The sequence below is a fragment of the Rhopilema esculentum genome, chromosome 9 (genome assembly GCF_057945365.1).
Source record: "Rhopilema esculentum isolate cy_ngs chromosome 9, ASM5794536v1, whole genome shotgun sequence".
Lineage (NCBI taxonomy): Eukaryota > Metazoa > Cnidaria > Scyphozoa > Rhizostomeae > Rhizostomatidae > Rhopilema > Rhopilema esculentum.
In genome coordinates, this window is record NC_142823.1 from 9,095,394 (window position 1) to 9,115,741 (window position 20,348).

The following is a 20,348-nucleotide window of genomic DNA, read 5'->3' on the forward strand; positions in this document are numbered from 1 at the left end:
TGGTAAATAGGCCTTCTTTATAGGGGTTTGTTTGGTTTCGGCGTGATCGCTGCTGTTTCATGTGATATTTGCATCCGTTGTTGACATCTCAGCGGATTTTGGCACTTAGGGTATACCCAATCCATTTTATTATGACTCAATGCCTTTAAGCATTCTACTTTATTTACAATCGTTTCTAAATATCATGTTGATTGTTTCAGGTGCTTCAAGATGACATTATCGAGCATGTTCATCTGCAGCAAAATGTCGAGTCTTGTGCCGATGCCTTATTTCAGTCGTATGAAACAAACAAAATCACGGCGGATGTTTCGCAAGTGCGAGAGGAAAAACAGGATTTGATTGACAGGTGGGAGAGACTAAGATCGAATGTGAAAGAAGTAGCAAAGAAAACGTCACAGGTCGAAAAAGCCCTTGCAGAGTACGAATCTGTTGTTACTCCTGTGGAGGAGCTCATTGTTCAAGTCGAGCGGAAGTTGGAGGAAGAATTGCCTATGAGCTGGGATGTTCTTGAGATGGAAGACTACCTTCAGAAACTGAATGTGAGGACTTTGTCTTAGCTGCTGCTTATTACCATCATTACTATCTACCTACGCGTAATCAAAATGAATTAATTTTGCCAAAGGGCAGTAATGATTACTGAAAAAATCCAATTTTTGGTATATATATATATATATATATATTAAGAAATGTTTCAACATTATAATTCGAGTGTGGCCAGGGGCGGACACTTGATCAAATATTGGGGGGGGGGGGGCAAGCCTATTATTTTAATAAGATGACGTCACATTTCCCATTGTTTTAGATTAAAAACCATTGTCCTCTAAAGCGGTCGCCCCCCCCCAAGTGTCCGCCACTGAGTGTGACCTAGAACGATCGTAAGTAAATGGAATGAAATAAAGTTGACTTTGTTTTTGGGTACATCTATCAATTGTAAATTTCTTTTCAGTTTTCAGTGGAAGAGATGGACAGTCACGAGGGCCAAGTTGCAGAAGTTGCAAATGCGGAAAAGCGCGTCGAGGAAGTAACAAGACACAAGGCTGGTGACGAACCAAGGACCAAGACCGTTGAAACTACAACAAACAAGTGGAAGGTGGTAAAAGACAGGTTGACTGAGAAACAAAAGAAGGATGAGAGCAAGCTGAAGCAGGTCGTACAGTACGTTTCGTTGACAGGGGAATTGGAGAGCTGGTTAAAGGATACTTCATTGGCAGTTATGAAAATCAAATCAGACAGTGACAATGTGGACGACCTTAGCCATCAGTTGGACCATGCAACCGTAAGTTCTTGAATAGAGTTTTCAATATGGTCTGCAGATTGAAGATTATAAGAACAGAAAATAGCTAGGTGTTAAATTGAGCGTCATCCTTCAAAACCTAGACGAGCTCGTTGTATCAAGTTGCAGCTCGGGCAGCATACACTCAAGCTTTTTTGTTATTGTTCTTTGAAATGATCTGATTTCTGTCAGCCTATTCAAAATTTCTTGGTCCTTTGAATACACATTTACATGCATATAAATATTAAAATATTTATAAATACAACTGATTTGCACAGATAATGCAGGAAGAAGTGGCAAAGCAGCAGATGAAGTTGGAATCTGCAGAACACGCCGCTGAACGATTGATTGCAAATAACGAAGACAAACCACAGTTTGTTGCCAATGTAAAAGCGAAAATAGCCAGCATCAAGAAGCCTCTATCAGAAGTTTCAGCATTCCTCGTTGAAAGGAGAGCTAAATTTCAGACCGCGGTGCTTGAAATGCAGGACCTGGATCAAACCAGAGAGAATTACGAACAGTCTGCCGTTAAGATTAACCAGAAACTGGATGCACAAAGTTTCACAACCCTTGATTATGAAATCTTGGCTAGGCAAGAGGATATGCTGAAGGTAAGACCTGTTTATATTTTGAATACCATATTATGAGGTGTTATGTTGATCCTAAGATAGATGTGTTTTGACAATAATGCGGACCCCTCTCCCCCCTAATCAACAGGCAAAATGTGGAAGTGAAAAGAAATTGTAAGAAAGGCTGATGTTTTCATTTTTGATTCTAGGCCATCGATTCGGAAGCTCTGTCGCTTAAAGCGATCCAGGAAAAGTTCTCAGAATTAAGCAAAAGCAAAATCGAGGAAACGAGGTCGATGAGACAAAAGGAACTTTTGAACAGTCGTATAAAAGACTCTTTCGTAACCTACGAAAAGGTATGCAATGACATTAAGAGCAACAAGGCGAAAATAAATCAGTTATTGGGACCATCAAAGATATTCGCTGACAAAGAGAAAACTTTTGCTGTTGTTTTGAAGAGGGTGGAATTGAAATCAATGGAATTGGAGGAGATTCCAATTGAAGCTGCAACAATCCCTTCCATTGTGGAGGAAAGTAAAGTATGTATTTCATAATGGATTTGGCGTTTTTCATTTTATCTGATGGCAGTTGCTCTGTATGGAAAAATTTCTTGAATGATGTCGTTATTCTGAAGTGTTGTTTTTTTCTTTCTTTTGAAGGTGCTCATGAAGGACGTAGAGGACAATGAAGTGTTGTACCAAGACATGGTTAAAATATTCAAGGAGCTTTTGGTCGCCGCGAAGAAAGAGGTTCCGGATTGTCAATTTGAAGATGACGAGAAAAAGGTAAATGGTTACGTTGACAGATGGGAGAAAACGAAGAGAAAAGTTTCAAAGAAGCAAAGTGAAAGTAAAGAATTTTTGACGTTATTCACTCGATACAGAAATCTCCATGGTAAAGTACATGATGGTTTGCCAAAACAAATTGATAGTGCTCTAAAAGAGAGCATGATCAATGGAACAAACACAAAGAAAACAGCGGAAGAGTTGAAGAGGGTTGAGGTATGTTTTCTTTGCCAAAAATTTGATAGATATCCCGCTCTCCCTGTTTTGCCCCATTTCAAATTGGTCCTTCTGATTTGTCAATGATTTTTCGTTTTGTGAGTTTTTGTAAAATTTGCATTTCGTCTTCCAGTTTTCATTCGGTTGTCGCGACGTTTTTGTTAATGTTTTCATGTGTTTTTGTTATGGTAACTGTGTATGTCATTAAGGTTTCTTTGGTGAAAACGAGCTGTTGTTCTTTGACAGGACCTTGCAAAGAAATTTGGTACTTGTGATGAGGTGCTCAAGGAATTCGGTTTAGTTAGTGACGACTTGCAAAGGCAACTTGAATTGAAGGATGGCGATTATGAGGAAATAGTGGTAGAAACTGCAGCTGTAAAACGGGAGTACGAAGAGCGCAAGCGACGGCTGTATTTACACAGTCAAATGCTGAAGGACTACCATCACACACTCGTGCGGTTTAAGACAGTGGTAGGGGACGTTGAAAGTTGGGTTAAGGAATCGACTCAAGACACCTCGAAGACATTGCCTGTAGAAAGAAACAGAGCGAGAGAAGAACTTCTAAAAATCGACGTAAGCTCTTGTTTGATTATTTTATTTGGAAATATTCGATTGCCCCTGCAGCCCCAGTGGCTTTCCGTTGTTTTAAACAATAGGCTATTTTCGTACTCTTATATAATAAGAAGTTTGAAGCCGCAGCTAACTTCCCTTTGAAAAAGCTGACAGTTCGTTTCTATCTTAAGGGTCCCTTTGATAGCGCGCATTGTTCTCCATTGCAAGGAGTACATCAGTACTAGATAGACTGGAAAATTCATTTTTTAAACTAGCTGCAATTATTGCTTTGTTTAGGACTCTCTTGACGAGCTCGGACAGAAACGCTTGCAGTTGTTGGGTGCAGATGAAAGCAGAATTTGGCTTGCCAGAACTTCCGATGACGAAGCTGTCAAAAATGTCCTAAGGGAGGATATTGAAAGACTCACAGGGCTTTTTGATGAGAAAGAGGGTAACTTGAGGGAACAGAAAACGAAATTGGAAAGATCAGTCTTATCGCCAGAAAACGCCACCGATGTGTACGATAATTTCGTTGATATCATGTCTCCACTAGAGTTGAAATTGCAGAGAGACAAAACTGTGGTAGTGAACCGACAACGCCTTAATGAAGACACGGAATTCTGCAAGGTATTCAACTGATCTAGAATATTTTGATGATATTTCAAACTTGATTAATTTAGTGTCAATGTCTTTCTAAAATTAAGTTTCATTTGAAATCTCATTGCTAATATGGTTATCAAAGAGAGCAAAAAGTATGAATCTAGAGGCGAAATTTTTGAGTTTAATTCCAAGAGTGAAGGGATTGCTTGCAAAATTAAAATAGATGAATATTCCTCTTTTTACGTAGAAAAACGGAGCGTTTTATGGTTTTAATTTTGACTTTTGAGCAAATGTATTTAGTTATTTTTAATTAATGTGCAACTCAGAGAACAGGCCTTGGCTAATTTGTTCAAATACTTTTTGTATTTAAGATGAACGCTCGAGATCTGCAGTCGATGAAACCAGTTTATGAGCAAACAAAAGCGATCCTTGATGGCAAGCTGCAGGAAAGCATGTGCGACGATGAGAAGGAGCAGATCGAGCGTCAAATAGACGACCTTCGCGATCGATGGGACGCAATGGAGGAGAGCATTGAGAAGTATGATGATTTTAGTGCGCAGTTAATTCCAAAGGTCGAGGAATACGAAGGGAAAGAACGAAGGCTTGAAAACTGGTTAAAAGAAACGGAAAACAAGCTGGATGATATTCCACAAAGCGCACAACTCACTTTGAAGGAGCGTGAAACCCAAATCAAGGTAAAAATACCCTCGTAGCACCTCTTACTAGTTGAAATTTGAGTTAGATTTTATGATTAAATTTGAGTTAGTGGCTAACAGGATGACCTTGATTATTTTGTATAATTTAAAATTTATTATGAATTATCAAAATCCGGTTTCATTGTTGTTGATTTTGCTAATCAATTTTTTTCTAGAATGTTCTTCGTGATCTCGTGGCAAAGCAAGACGAATTGGACAGTGTGAATAAATGTTTTGAAGATATCAAATCAATTTGCGAAGATTTCCCTGATGAAGTAGATGGAAATATACAGCTGAGCCACGGTAATGATGAAGTGAACCAAAAGTACGCTGATTTGAAGAAGCAAGTAGAAAATATGAGCGAGAATTTGCAAGATGATAAAAAGATACATCAAGATTATACGAACCATCAGGAGAAAGTAGAGGAAGTGTTGTTGCAGGTTGAAAGCGTTTATGAGCAGAATAGTCCCATTGAATTTGATGTTGATGAAACAGAAAATGAGTTGAATCGCATTAAGGTAATTATTTCGGTACCAGATTTTGTTTTTCAGTTAGATTTCTTCTGTCAAAACGACCATTAGAAATTTTGTTTCCCCAGTATCAATCTGCTATCTGGCGAAGAATACTTGGGTTTGTTTTTATAGAGGAATTAAGGGAGCATTTTTCTAGGGAAGGTAATAAATGAAGATTTAGATGTTAATGTCGTTTTGTTAATGAAATTCATTACCCACGTGTACAAATATCTTGATTAAGGATGATTTGTGTTATTGTAGGATATCGAAGATCGTCTTGAAGAAGTCACTCGAGCATCGAATGAATTTGAAGTGGAGCTCGAAAGCTTTGAGAACGAGGTTATTGAAAGAAAATCAAAAGAACTGGCGACGAAACTGGACGAATCCGCTCGTGTTATTTGTATCGCAAAGTCGGAGCAAGAGAAAAAATCGAAAGTTCAGAAAAGTTTTCTATCCACTATTGAAAACATCGAGAAATCAACTTCGACAATCACCAATAAATTCGCATCAATAGGGCCTGCCAAAACGACATCACATGAAATCAAGGATCAAATTGGCATCCTTGAAGTACGTCGCGTTGTTTTCTATTCATCAATAATGCGTTATTCGTTACAACATATCCTGTTTCAATGAGATTAATGCTACCCTTTACACCTGCTTAACCTGAATTAATTTCCTCAATATCTTATTTTTATAACTTTGTGATAATCTTTCTATTAAAAGGAAATTGAAGAAGAATTGACCAGCATTAAACCTAAGATTCAATACACTGAAGGCCTTGAGGATTGGATGATTTCCAAAAACGGAAACGTGACCGAAGACCATGAAATTGCAAATGAAAAGATTCGCAGCAGAGTGTCTGCAGTTTTGCATCCATTTAAAGTCGTAGCCGAGAAAATTGAAGGGAAAAAAGCTGAACTGAATGATGCTCTTGTTCGTCAACTTGATTTGAGCCAAACCTGTACGTTGCTTTTCGAGAAGCTGAATGAGCTGGAGACACGTGCTAGTTTGATTGGACCTTTGTCGATGAAATACTCTGTACTGCGTCAGCAAGTTGATGCATTTGACTCGCTGAAAAAAGAGGTCTCTCAGACAGGGCGTCTTTGTTCGATGGCTGCAGATGATTTCCAAAGGTCGTATGGCGCGATGTCACCGGAGCAGAGAAGAGAGGTGGAAGAGAACATAAACGAAGTGACTAAAAGAAAGAAGAGCTTGGAGGCTTTTATAAATGAGAAGAAGAATGATATCGATTCGCTGCAGCCAGTGGCCAAGTCCTTAGATGCCGCAATACTTGTTGTCGAGCCGAACCTTGAGAAACTCGGTGCTGCCAGTGCACAGTTGGATACTCCAACTGATCTTATGAGTTGTGCAAAGCAAAAGATTGCGATAGAAGTATGAGCTTAGCAGTGAAATTCTTATTTATTTCTAATCCCATCTTTATGCATTGTTTGTTGATAGAAATAGTTCCATCTTTGAAAATGCGTGCTATTTATTATCTCAGTTAAAGAACGTAGCCTTTACAACAGCAATACCACTTTGTGCCACTTTGCCATTCGAAATATGCAAACTCGTTCATGCATCTGTTTAGACGGGATTATTCTTCAACTAATCCCTCATTTCTGCATATTTTTGAATACATGTGCGATTATTTTTATCAGAGTATTTTTTCTATTGCTATCTTTCTGTGTTGTTTTTGCGGGTTATATCCTGCATTGAGATGCTCTTCATTGTGTTTTCTGAAGGAACTCAAGGAAGAAATCACTGAATTAAAATCGCCGGTGAAACATTTGAAAGAGTTAAGCATCAAGGCCGAAGATGTGACGTCAAAGATTAAGGAGATAAAGGACAAGGAAGTTATTCAGGAGAAATGTAAAAACCTCGAAAACAAATTTGAAATAGTGGATGAAGTCGTTGAGAATCGGCATGATCAAGTGAGTTTCAGTATTTGTAAGTGTAAGATAGGAATGATGCGCCGTGCTTCAGACCGTAATCAGAAAACTCTTTCATTTTATTCATTATCAATAACATTAAATCTAATTCTTTAGATGAACTAGAACCAAAATTGATTCATTTTATATCTTACACTTTTTCTTACACTTTATGTAGATCATCTTACACAATACACTTAGGATACAATTTATATCTCACAGTTATTGCTGCAACGCCATTAAATAAGTCTTTTCTTGAATTTTAAAAATGAGTTTGTTATAAAACGGAAGAACCTGGTTTAATTTTACTGAAGCTTGATCTGGTTTTGTTTCATTTTTAGGTCTCTAAGTTGCATGCAGCGTTTGAAAAGTTTGATAATAAAATGAGACATGCAGATCAAGACATTTCTGCGTATGAAGCGTCATGGGATAGCTGTGAGCCGTTCGGTTTGGTATTAGATGAAGGGAATCGAAGTAGGAAGAAAATTGAAGATGTTTTGGATCAAATCAAAGTCACAGAGGAAAAATTAAACTCGTGTGAAGAAGTTTCAAATGAAATTGCAGCAGAAATTGGAAAAGATGACGCCAAGTCTGTAACATCGACAGTTTTACACAGGAAGAAGCGGTTAGAAGAGGTTAAGAAAACAATTGAAAGCAAAAAGGAAGATGTGAGCTCAGAAATATTAGATCTCGGGGAATTCTTGAAGGATTCAAGTGAGCTGGAACAATGGTGTAATCATTTTAAAGTGAAAGGCAAAGAAGTGGACGCTGTCGCCCAAGAGGCAGAGAGCGTGCCAATACAGCTACAGCAAGTCGAGGTGATTTTATCTTGTTTTATTACCTTTTTAATATTTTGTCTTAGGTCCTTTTATTATTACAATTATCTATTTAGGTTAGATATAAATTTTTATTGTTTTCATTACAGCAAACCTTGTAGAGTCTTATCTTTGGAAGCAAATTGTGGTTTTAAATCTGATTGATCCTTTTATCTTGTTTCGAATTTTTTATGCATTCTTACAACAACAGTCTGTGGGCACTGAATTTTTCGATTTGCCAATTTTGTTTTTCACAGTGTAAATTGACATATTTGGAATGTTCTAGGCCCTGCTTGACGAAATCGAACACCGAGAGTCTGATGTGGATAGACTGGCTAGTAGCGCGGAAAAGGTCGTTTCAAACAATCCTGAGTCAGTGCTTGTACGATCTGAAGTTAGTGAACAAGTTGGCCAGATCTCAAAGGACGTTGATGCGATGAAGTTGCGCCTCAGGAAGAGAAGAGATCAGCTGAGAAGGAGATCGATGGAACAAGAATGCCTTGATGACGTCATTGAAGAATTTTCAAGTCAACTAGAGAAGATTGAGGCTAGGCAAAAACAGGAAAAGCCGGTTTCTGCTTTGTTTGATGTTCTGGAAAAACAGCGCAAAACGTGCGAATACATCGTTGATGATGTGCAGGAATTGAAAGATGATTACAGAAACATCGAGAGGAAGATAAAAGAATCAATGGACGAAGAAGATCAGAAGCAAAAAGTTGATGAAATTTTTGGGAAGTTCGAAAAGATTGGTGTCCGGTTTGATGATATCAAGAAGGCAGAAAAAGAAAGGCGTGAAAAAATAAAGCAAGTAGAAAAACCGTCTGCAGTTTATTTTAAATATGCAAATGAATTCAGGAAATGGTTGACTGATGTTGAAAATAGGGTTCAACATGAAAGTGACAGGCAAAAAAGCGTCGAGACATTGGCAGAGCCGAGGAAGACAGTTGGCAGCTTTCAGGTAACAGTCGAATGCTTTGATTGTATTTTGCAAAATTTCAATGAACAGAGAACACTTTTTAGTTAAAATTATATGGTCACTGCATAATACTCTTTCATATTTCAAGTAAAATGCTTCCCTTCCAAGTTTCTTTGTGGCGAGAGAGGTTTTTAATAAGCTCTAAATTCTTCTATTTAATAATAATTCATTCCTTTGCAATTTTTAGTCAATTCAGAAAGAAATAGACGAGCAAGACGCAAACTTGGATGCGATCGTTTCAATGCACAATGAACTGCTTGATGTGGCAGAGCGTGATGGAAGTGACGTGGCCGATGAAGTGACGGCTGTGAAGGAGAGATATGATAAGCTGAAAAAGACTGTGACCAACAAATTGAACAACAGTTTGAAGGTCAATGAAGCCTTTGATGAGGTGAAAAAGATCCAGGCCAAGCAGGCAAAGATTTGTGGAGATGTAGGGAGAGTGCTTGATTTTATGGAGCCAGTTGGAAATGATAGAGAGAAAACAGAGGCACAGGAGGAGACAATTAATGTGAGAGTTGCTTCCTTTTCTTTGCGTTTATCTTTGCATGAAGTTTTGATACCGACGTAAACATTAATGCAGAGGTTTCTTTTCAAAGTCTGTAACGACTCTGTTCGTGTCGAAAAATTTTTCATATCACAAACCATGGAACCAAAATGAACTTAAGACGAGTACAGTTCTTGAACAAACGCATTTCTTCTTTATTTCTTTGACAATGTTTATGTTGCTTTTTATTTTTTGGAATAAGCCTAGGCCATGATGGTAGAATATTTTACTGAAATTTTGATATATCATTCTAAATTCATGACCCAAAAGTAACGTGGATTACAATTTGTTTTAGCGTTGCAATTTCAAAGTAGTACTTTACCTTACATAACATCGTTTACTCTTGTTGTAAAGTTATCATAAGAATATCTGAGCTAAGGCATTAAGACTACTGTCAAGTTCTGTCAAAATGAAAAAGGTTGTGTACTTTAACAATTAAATTTAGAATATTTTGGTTGAATTAATTAATTTAAAATTATCATATTTGTAGCATTGGAATAGCTCTGCGTCAAGAAAAATTTCCCCCGCATCTCAAATAATTGTACACCTTTTAAATAGAGTTTTGATATTTTAATGTTTGTTGTTCTGGCATCACAGGCTTTGATCAAAGAGGTTGAAAACGACGGCTGGAACTTAGATTACTTGGATGACGTAATTGGAAACAGTGAAATTCCTGATGACGTCAAGAAAGATGCATTAAGGGTGAAAGAGAAGCAGGCCAAAGTCAAAGAAGGGTTGTATCGTAAGAAGGAGGAGCTAGAGAAAGCGAAAAACAGAATTGTGGAATTTGATGAAATCAGGGACGGTCTGATAAAATGGACTGAATCAACACGAACTGATCCGTTGTTTACAGAGCCGATAGCCAACAATTTGGAAAAACTGAAGCAGCAGTTAAGACACGTTGAGGTATCAATTTGCCTGATATTAACTTTTGAAGAATGGATCTATCAATGGCACTCGCTTTCTACTCAAATTTTTCCCTTTTGTGATGGCAAAATGTGTCACCGAGAACACGATTGCTTTCGGGCAGCTGGAATACGGCTCCTTATCGTCATTTTTAAATCAGTGCTTAATTAAAATTCAAGCTGATTTTGTTTTTAAAATGATAAAATACATATAATTTTCAGTTGCAAATTAGTTTAGATTCTCGTTCATTATCGTCTCGTCAAAATTGGTTTTGCAGACGCTTGAGGATGCCCATCAGTGCCATACGAATGATCTTGAAAAGGCAAATGAGCTGGCTGATTTGATGGTTGTCAATAGCAACAGCGATGTCATTACTGCTAATGACACTGAACTGCGGTTGCAGCAGATTAAAGTGCCAATGGAAGATATGCTCCAGAAACTTCATGTGCGAAAGAACCAAATTCAGGATGCTTTGTTGCGACTGCAAACTGTGCCTGACACAGTGGATGATTTTTATGATCGCCTCTCTGAGTTCCAGGAGAGCTTGAATAAGGAAGGACCAATTTCAGCCAATACCTCCATTTTAATAGAGCAGAATAAAGATCATAAGGTTTGTACTACTTTCATAGTATTTTAAACCCTTGTCATGAAATTTTAATTGTTGCTTGTCAATGGAAATGACCGGAAGCATCAACTTGCCAACCAGTTGAAACAGCCTTACCTTTGGTAACAGTCCATTTTTAAAATCATCTCCAAATGTGTTAGTTTCTTTGTTGTTTGATTGTATTTCGCAATTTTTCCACCCAGAAACTTTACGAAGATATCACAGGAGAGGAACCGCTGCTTGCAAGGCTTGTGGAAAGGGTTAGTGCTTCCATTGCCAGCTCTGTACCTGAAGAAGAATCTGATAAGCTCAAGGATAAAGTAAGTGAATTGAAAACAAAATTCACTGAAGTCAGTGAAAAAGCGCGAGAAAGAAACGAGAGGCTTAATAAGGCAACAGTCTTATCAAAAGCCTACCTTGAAAGGTCTGATGAATTTAAGACCTGGTTGCAAGAGCGTGAAAGTAAATTGTTTAATTCGGACATGGACAATTTGCCACTTAACAAAGATGAGATGACGCAAACCATCAAGGACATCAAGGTAAGGTTTTTTTCTTGGACGCCTTGTGTTGCGAAAATATTTCCTGGTTGCTAATTGGTAATTTGTAATAAGTTTTTTATTTGTAGCAAAAAATCGAAATCTTGTTGTTAAGATCTGTATGCATGTGCTATGTATTATTCTGTTTGGTGAAGAGTGTGTCATTTCTGTTCACAGCATGCAGTCAAAGATATAGAGGAGATGCGACCAAAACTTGAAAAACTGGAGGATCTATCAGCTTCTTTATCCAAACATTGCGACGTTGGCCAGGAAACAATGGAAAGTGAGTTAGCTGACATCACAGATAGATTCGAGGCGTTAGAAGCTAAAGCCAATGAGAGGCTAGATAAATTGGAACGAGTAAGAGAACTTGAGGACTTGTTGAGAGAGAAAACGGAATTGATGGAAGAGTTCCTTGAGAAATGTGATGCAACGCTAAACGTAGAGGTGTATTACGGTACAAATGAGGAAAAGATTGGAACAGAAGTGAAGAAAATTGAGGTAATTAACGCCATTAGCAAATCTAGACCTTTCGAACTTTTCACAGCCAAACATTTCATAGCCATCGAATCTTTGCTTACTTGCTGGCATATTGTCTATTCAAATGGAAAGCAGGAAAATATATAGTATTTTTTAGATTTTTTAATCAGCATTCATCATAATGACAGAAAAAACTTATTAATATAAGCAGAGGCACACATATGAAAAAGACAAAGGCAACACCTTCCTTAGCTGACCAGGGGCGACGCCAATAAATTCGAATGAGGGGGGGGGGGGGGCTCAAGTTTATAGCGATTCATTGCGAGTGCCGCGGAAGAGGCTGTCAGAAGCCCTAGGTAAATCCGAAAGAAAAAGCCCCCTGTGAGAGAACCGAGCTGACAATTTTTGCCACCACCCCCTTTAGATTAGCCTAAAATATATTTCTGAATATTTCTTGCAGTCATTTTCTTGCAATTAGTTAAATTAATGACATTTAACTGCATTTTAGGCGTGCATTCATAATTGATTGTAGATTGCTTGCGATTTTAAGCAAAATCTTTAATTAAAATTATCTTTAATTTTAATCGCAGTATCTTTAATTAAAATTTTATCTTCACGTTGCATTTTGTTTACTTTCAAAATAGACATTGCTGGAGGAGTATGAAGAAATGCAAGAAGACTTAGAAAAAGCTGATGCACTTGACTCAGAAATCATTAAATCTGTAGACCAGAAGACTTTGCGTTCTGCTAAAAGCAAAATTTCTGAGATGAAAGAAAAAAGTGATTCAAGAAGGAAAGATTTAGTAAATGCAAAGGCGAAAATGACAAAGTTTTCCGAATTGGTGCAGAAATACGATGTAGAGTCTAAAGAGATATCCAACTGGATTGAAGGTGTTGAAAAAGATCTGGACGCTAAGGAGCCGGTTCGAAAAGACACTAGTTCTATGAAGGAGGAGCTCGCCAAGTTGCAGGTTAGTCTCTTCATGCGAACGGGCCTCAAAATTATGTAATGTTCTTATCGAGAATAATATCTCCTTTTGGTTGCTGTTGTGTGGGAGCAGCCATTGACAGGGATATTACGGTTAATCTCGAAGATTGGCTAATCCAAGAAATTTTTAGTATTTCTTTTCCTAGAAGAATAGAAGACTGAACCTCCTGAATAGGCATTACTTTTAAGAAACATTTTTGCTTCGTTGCTACTTCAGCTGATTGTATTGAATATTATTAAGCGTATTATTGTAAGTCAGTTTCGTTTGTCAATATTTCCACCAGTTCACTTGATATCTTTGGCAGCTCATTCATCGACATGGGTGACTCTTTGTCCATTGATCATCAACAGAAATGCTATCTCATCTCCAAACTTTCAAGCATCTCTACCAAATTGTGACGTCACCAAAAATCTATTTTTAGAATTTCTTGAATGTGTCCGCATAATCCGAAAGAACAGCATAAAATACCTCTCAATATGCAAAATTAGTTAGATATGTTCCAAAGTGGGCGAGATATGGCCAATGAAAGATTTCAAGTTTGCTAACGGATTACTGTTATTCTGGCCTGGTTCATAAAGTTATGAACCAAGATCAAATTACAGAGGTTTGATGGGGCAAGGGCCTGTGCTACAGTGGCCATATCTCAGCCAACTCGTAATGCCTTTAACTGATTTTGCATATTCAGGTATTTTATGATGCTCTTTCAGGGTCTGGGATCAAAATTCAGAAACTCTAAAAATATATTTTTATGACGTCATCACTTCGGTACTCTAATGCCTCTGTAGAAACAAAACACGGACTAACCAAGAGCTACTCCCCTTTGTGAAAACAGACTAGCCAATTATAAATTACCTATGTAATGGTGTGATTTGTATTTATAGTTTTAACTAGAATACAAAATGAAAAGTTTCCGTAATTATTACGTAAGGAATTGTTAATCTCACTTTGGTGGACTTGTGTGAATATATCATCTTTTTTTCATTAGAAACTGCAAGATGAAGCTACTACAAAGAAAGTTTTAATTGAGGACCTTGCCAAAACAGGGGAACGTATTCAGGACTGCCTGGGCAACGAACCGAGTCTGAAATCAGAATTACTCGTGAAAACGGAGGACATTGAGAAGAGTCACAGCAACCTTCTTACGGCAATCAATCTTCGCAGGAGTCGACTTCAGAAATTCTTGTTAAATGCACAGGACTTCGACAAGACCTTTCAAGATTTTCTTGGCGCAGTTGATGATTTGGAAAAGAGGCTAGCCAATGAGAAACCGTTAGATGCTAGGTTTGAAGAGCTCAGACTCGTCAAGCAAGAACATCAAGTAAGTGCTGCTTTGTTTTCTGCGAACTTTTGCAAAAGTAACATTTTGCGAGGCGAACTTTGCTTTCTAGCTTTTTAATCTGCACATGCCGTCTAGACGACAATATCTTTACTACGTCAATTCTCTTATATAAGTTTACTTTCGTTCAATTTACTTTACAATAACTAACATTATGGAAACTCGGACTAAGTGTATGGCTAATTCTGAACACAAAACCTTAACCTTAGCCTGAACACAAAAAACGTAAAATAAAGTTTGTAGTCAAAACGAAGCTGAAATGTCTGTTTCTACGCCGGGTAAAATTTTGTCAATTTGATTCGAGTATTTCCATTTTTTAGTGGATATTTCCTTAATTTTTCATGGATATTTCCATCATTCCACCTTCCTGCTCTACGATAGAGGCATCCAGAACAATTTCCTTAACCATTTCATAGCAATCATTTTGCAAGAAGCCTAGTGATTTTTACGTACGGTGATTTTTACTGATATCGCCTCTACCATGAAGCCCTTTTTGCATAGACCGTGGTACAAAAACTTGATCAGCTGATAGACTATCATATTTGTGAAAGACGTGGCCAATTTTCTGCTACTGTTAGTTCATTTGGCAATCCTTTTTAAACGGTTATCAAGGATGTTGTCCTAAAAATGAAAGAAACCTAAATCGAACAGAGCCTGATTCGTGAACAGCATTTTATCATAAGGACACATTTTTATCATACAACATTTTATTATATATCATACAACGTCGTTAGATCAAAATTCAGTATAGAAGGGGCTCCCCCCCCCTTAGACGCTTTCTCTGGTCGCTTTATTCCAGAATTCGCCAACATAGCTGTGTTATTTTTATGTTTTCGAAATTGTGGACGAGACTTCAAACTGAGCACCCCCGTTTAACTAGTTGGTCAAAAAGTACCGCCCCCCGTTTTCCTAGTGGTTCATCTGTCAATTAAACTGTCATCGTGGTCCACTTTGAGCAGAGGGAATAAAACTCGTGTGGCTTGCGGTGGATACACGAATGGAAGGGAAAATGTTGATTTTCGAGAAAGCGACAAACATTTTCAAAAGACGGCGATTGTTTACATGATATGGGGCAATGTTGTGGTAGCAGAAAGGTGCGTTAACGATATGCTGTTTTTATTCTCAATGCACTTCGGTCACTCTCGTTTTCTCGTTACTTTGACCAGTGGCTGACAATGCTATGGCGCCTGCAATCATGGCTTTGGGACTGCATCCTGTCTGATCAGCGTTGCTCTTTAAACAAGCTCAAATGTATGCCCACAACCTTAACATCCGCAATTCAAGCAACGTATTTTCGTGATACCAAACCGAATGTCAAGATATAAAAAACGACACTTTCTAAAGTCGAATTTTTGTTTACCATTGGAATAAAGGATACACAACCGAGGCTCGACAACCTCGTTATGATCTAGGCAATTGTGCCCAGGTGTTGTCAGTAAGTTAGTTGGCATGGCCACTTTAAGTTGCGAATTAAATAGTCCCCCTACTCCAAGGCAAATAACGGGCCAAGTCACACTTACACGCCAGAACGCTGGTCCACGGTTTACATGGAACCTTTTTTATTTGAGTTTTTGGGGTCGTTTGCCTTTTCTAGAAAAAGATTAACTAGCTATTTTATGACCACGTCGCGCATTTCTTACGCCTAAATGTCAGTCTATATAATTTTTTATTGGTGGGAAATTGGCTTAATTGGTTTTAGTATCTAAAATGGTCCGTATCGAAGTCCGTTAGACAAGATTAATTTGCAAATGCAGGGTTTCAACCATATATTAACGAAGCCAGAGCACCATGACATTTTCCTCACGCTAGGGTAAGTTACAAGCATAAACTCACTACCAGTTTCGGTATGGAAAGTTAGAGTCATGGTGCCAAAAGTTAAAATAATGCCAAATTGCGATATTTTTTTAAATTATGACGTCATATGCCAGGGGCTCAATACAAGGAAGTGGATAAAATGTCATTTTCAAATTTTTTCGCCGCTCAAAATGTTTTAAATCGAAAAACAATTTTTTAAATCCTTAGCATTTGTTTTGCAACTCATTGATTTTGGAAACAATCTAAACGCTGTGTGACATTATGCGACCAATTCAATGTACTTTTCCTTTACTTGGGCTTCCACAGCGCGACGGATGCTTTCTGAATTTGTTGTTGTTGTTTCTTAATTCTGGTAAAAATGAACCGAACGCTCTTCGCTTCGGTCTAGCCTGTTTTCACCAGCTGAGTCTATCACCCTTGACGTGCTTGCTCGGGTTGAATTCTCCGGCTGCAGCAAGAGAGAGGGCTAGGTGGCGCTGCGGGAATCATGCTAAAATGGGCGTTCCGTACCATTTCAAGAGAGCATCGTATTCTTCAAACTGTGTGCTGTTAGTTCAGCGTCGTAATCCTTGGACTACATTCAGATCTGAGATAGTAAGTGCGTTTCGTCAAGAAGAACGTAAGCAGATTAAGCATGTTTTATCGTTTATTTACCGGTCGATTTGTTTATTCAATCATTTTTATGGCTCTGTTTTCGTGATGGCACAAGTACAGTCAGTAAGGGCAGTCGATAAGGGCAGTCGGTAAGTGCAGCTTGAACGGGCAGCCTTTAAGTGAAGCCATTTGCTTGCCTATTAGACGCAAAGTAAGCTACTCCGAATCAAAGTTGTTCAACTTGCTTGAAACAATTGATTAACGGGGCATTAAAACAACTCAAAAGTACCAAAGTTGTCAATGTGTTTATTTGTAGGAAACGTGTGTTGATTTGACCATGTGCTTTAGAAGTGTTTTCGACAATTTACCTGTTTGATCCGCTCGTCTGTTTTACTGTAAACGTGTAGCCTTTGTTAATAATTCATTGAATTTGAGTAGGTGCAGGTAGTTGAAAGTAATCTTTTCATCGATATGTAGGTTTAAAGGTTGTTTCCTTGATCCCCTTCAAGAACTGACCGTTTACTTGCTATTCGTTTGCATCGGATTAAGGTAGACCTTTTGAGCTTGGCCTTTTTCACGGGGTACGGCTTGTTAAATCAGTCTATTTACAATCAAAAATTGTTTCTATCCAGAAGCCTAGAGCAGAAAAAAAACAAGAAAGAACCCTGTATGGAGAGGAAGCCTGTAGGAAAAGCATTTTGAAAAGATGTACGGTGTTGTAAAATAGATTGATTCAAAATGGCAAAACAGCGTAGCAAAACAGCGTAGAGTGCAGAACTGCTCTTCAGTAGAATTCCTGTTGTTTTGTCATTGTTATGAAAGTTTCTGTCCAGCTTCTTATTGTTCAAAAAATGAAAAACCGTTCTCTTATTTTTGTTTTTTATTTGTTAAAGGTTTTCAATTGATGTTTATAATGGACAGAAAAACTGTATTTTTCTTTGCCCTCTAGATTTACGCGGATTATTTTTGAAAATTTGAAAGGCTCCATATGAAGTTAGGATCAGCTTTGATCGTTACTTATTTCAATAAGATCTCTGAGTCTCTTGAAATTCGTAACGTTTTTCTGTTTTCAATCAAAATGCGAGGCCCTAAATGTGGCAGCCTAATTTTACAGAACACTTAATCAATTTTCAATCATCGTCGGTTCGATCACTGCCACGAAGTATGATGAAAATGATTCAAATGTCATCATTGGAATTGAATTTCAGTCATAATTTTTTGTCGTTAGTTTTCTTAGAGAGTGCAATGCCCTGTACTCCTTTAAGGGAGTGGGGGGGGGTGGGTGGTAAAGTTGTGAAATAGCCTGTCCTTTGGGTCAAAGCAGGCAACCTTTCCCAATTTTTTCGAGAAATTTGTACAGGTTGAGTTTATTTTATAGAGAGTTAACTTAATATAAATTTATAAGTTTTAGGAATATTTAATTTATTTACTTTTATACTCAGCTAATTTCCAACTACATCAAGTTTCCATCTGTTGTGCATACTTTAAGAGGGCATATTGAAAACCAACTCTTTAGCTGAAATGCACCACTCTAGGTAAAAAATGAAATGAAAGATGAAATTGAAAGTGATCTAAAATGAAATGAAATGCTTTTAGTCAATAAAATTTGTTTAAACTACCTATTTCAATCGCGGACGTCGACATTTTGTTAGAAATCCACGAAGTGGTGACATTAATATGGAAACCAAGATATATTGAGTGCCGACGGGGAAGGGAGTGCTAGCTTTCCCCTGTCCCCGTCTCTTTATTCCTGGGGGTTCACAATTCATATTCGTGGAATTTTGCCGTCACTGTCTGTACTCTGTATGCTGTCTATATTATCAATGCAATGATTTTTAGCAATTGTAAACAATGATGTTTTACGTCAGGGACACACGTAGAAAAAGGTGGTTATACCGTACTGCTTTGTTTTAGATAATCGACCGAGATGTTAGGCAACAGCACCCCGTTTTCGAACGTGTTATGCGCAATGGGCGCGAAAGGGCAGAACAATTTGGGCCTGGCGAACAACGAGATTCACTCAATGCAGAACTAAACGAGGCGGAAAAAAGATGGTCTGATGTGAGAAGAGCGAATGATGTAAAATGCAAGGACATTGATGCACTGCACAGCCACAGTAAAAAGTACAGTGACGAAGCAGTAACATTTAGCATTTGGTTGGAGAAAGTAGAGAAGAAGAAAGATGAGTTGGAGGATCAGCCAATAGATTGCAACGAAAGCGATTTGAAGGCGCAAAGGAAGCAGTCAGAGGTCCATAGTTTTTCTTTGTTTCATTTGGCCTGTATAATGCCCTTGAAAATCTGCCGTTGCTAGTAGTTCTATATTTTGTTTACTCTACACTATATTTTGTTATCTGTATATGATTTTTAGAACTTAAGATTATAGATCGAAATTCTTTGCCCCAGTCAGTTCTGAGTAGTGTTTGTAAGGGTTTTGCATTTTGTAACTTCTTTTACTCACTTTTTAAAATTCAGGAGCTGAAAAAGGAAATCGAATCGCACAAACTCAATTTCGAAAACATCACACGGTTAAGCGAGCCTCTTTTTGAAGAATGCAAGAATCTAAATGTTGAAAATGGTGTCGACGAAGTTTCAGAACAGAAAGACGACTTTTTAACAAGATTGAATGGCCTACGTGTGTTTGTGGAACAGAAAGACGCTGCGATAGAGCAAGTGCAAAACACGGTCGAAAATGTGGTAAAAGAATTAAAGCCAGTTCAAGGATTGATCAATGATGTTGAGAAATTTGTTTCGAGCCCAATTCGCTTTGGTGATAATGTCAAAAAGGGTGAAGAGTTCTTAGCAAAAAGTGAGGTAGGGATTTTTTTTGTTGCAGAGCAAGGCTCTCGGAAAATTTTAAATCTTGTAGCTTATTTTAAGCTTTTATAAGCTCTGGTCGATTTTGTAATCAAATGAACATCTTTTTAGGAATTTGGAAAGCTTTTGGAGGATAATAAACAAATTGTGTTAAAGTTGCGAAAAAGTATTCCGGAGTCTTCTAAAACAAATGATCTAAAGGAGAAAACTGAAGAAATTCTTGAAGAGATACGGGATGTTGAACGAAAGATTGAGGATCGAAAGAGTGAAACAGGGGTTTACTTGGAAACCGCTGAAAATTTCAATCAGTCTTTGAGCGATCTCGAGTCTTGGAATGCGGAGGCACGTGACATCAAAGAGCCCTCTATGCTGACAAAAGACTCTGTCAAAGAACAACTGGACAAGCTCAAGGTACAATACTGTTTGTATTTGGAAACATTACGCATTTGTTTTTTGATTTTGCATTGAAGCTGCCTTTTTGAAATGGTAGTTAATTTAGACTCGGTTAATTCCGACTGATTGGCAAAAAAGTTCTTTTTATTGGCCTCCTACTGCTTTGTATGCCGTTGATTATATTTGTTTGTTTTGATTGAATGAAAGCACCAGCCAATGCAAGCATCGCGCATTCCATCGTATTTGGCAAGCAGGTATCGTTAAGGCATCGGTTATCGACGAAGATCGTTTGTCTGCAATAGCGCGGTGATGTTTGAAAATGTATTTGAAAATTGCGTAATATTCTAACGGAAAAAAGATGCTGTCAGTTTTTAACCGCAAGCATGAAAATAAATTGAGTGTTTAGAACAA

The 20,348-nt window shown here is 37.9% G+C and overlaps 1 protein-coding gene across 6 annotated transcripts in view; it reads left to right on the forward strand.

Moving 5' to 3' along the window:
• LOC135689111 (uncharacterized) overlaps positions 1-20,348 on the forward strand; it is a 128,912-nt gene that overhangs the window by 94,390 nt on the left and 14,174 nt on the right. For all 6 annotated transcript variants that reach the window (XM_089109925.1, XM_089109927.1, XM_089109926.1 and 3 more), the window contains 24 exons: positions 201-539; positions 947-1,276; positions 1,552-1,884; positions 2,052-2,381; positions 2,502-2,843; positions 3,090-3,416; positions 3,693-4,022; positions 4,367-4,690; positions 4,867-5,208; positions 5,464-5,769; positions 5,926-6,594; positions 6,945-7,133; positions 7,472-7,948; positions 8,232-8,903; positions 9,109-9,432; positions 10,066-10,374; positions 10,652-10,984; positions 11,182-11,517; positions 11,692-12,015; positions 12,639-12,965; positions 13,969-14,301; positions 18,643-18,978; positions 19,203-19,541; positions 19,656-19,955. In XM_089109925.1, coding sequence (XP_088966051.1) covers positions 201-539; positions 947-1,276; positions 1,552-1,884; positions 2,052-2,381; positions 2,502-2,843; positions 3,090-3,416; positions 3,693-4,022; positions 4,367-4,690; positions 4,867-5,208; positions 5,464-5,769; positions 5,926-6,594; positions 6,945-7,133; positions 7,472-7,948; positions 8,232-8,903; positions 9,109-9,432; positions 10,066-10,374; positions 10,652-10,984; positions 11,182-11,517; positions 11,692-12,015; positions 12,639-12,965; positions 13,969-14,301; positions 18,643-18,978; positions 19,203-19,541; positions 19,656-19,955 — 8,571 coding nt within the window. The remainder of the gene's footprint in view (positions 1-200; positions 540-946; positions 1,277-1,551; positions 1,885-2,051; positions 2,382-2,501; positions 2,844-3,089; positions 3,417-3,692; positions 4,023-4,366; positions 4,691-4,866; positions 5,209-5,463; positions 5,770-5,925; positions 6,595-6,944; positions 7,134-7,471; positions 7,949-8,231; positions 8,904-9,108; positions 9,433-10,065; positions 10,375-10,651; positions 10,985-11,181; positions 11,518-11,691; positions 12,016-12,638; positions 12,966-13,968; positions 14,302-18,642; positions 18,979-19,202; positions 19,542-19,655; positions 19,956-20,348) is intronic.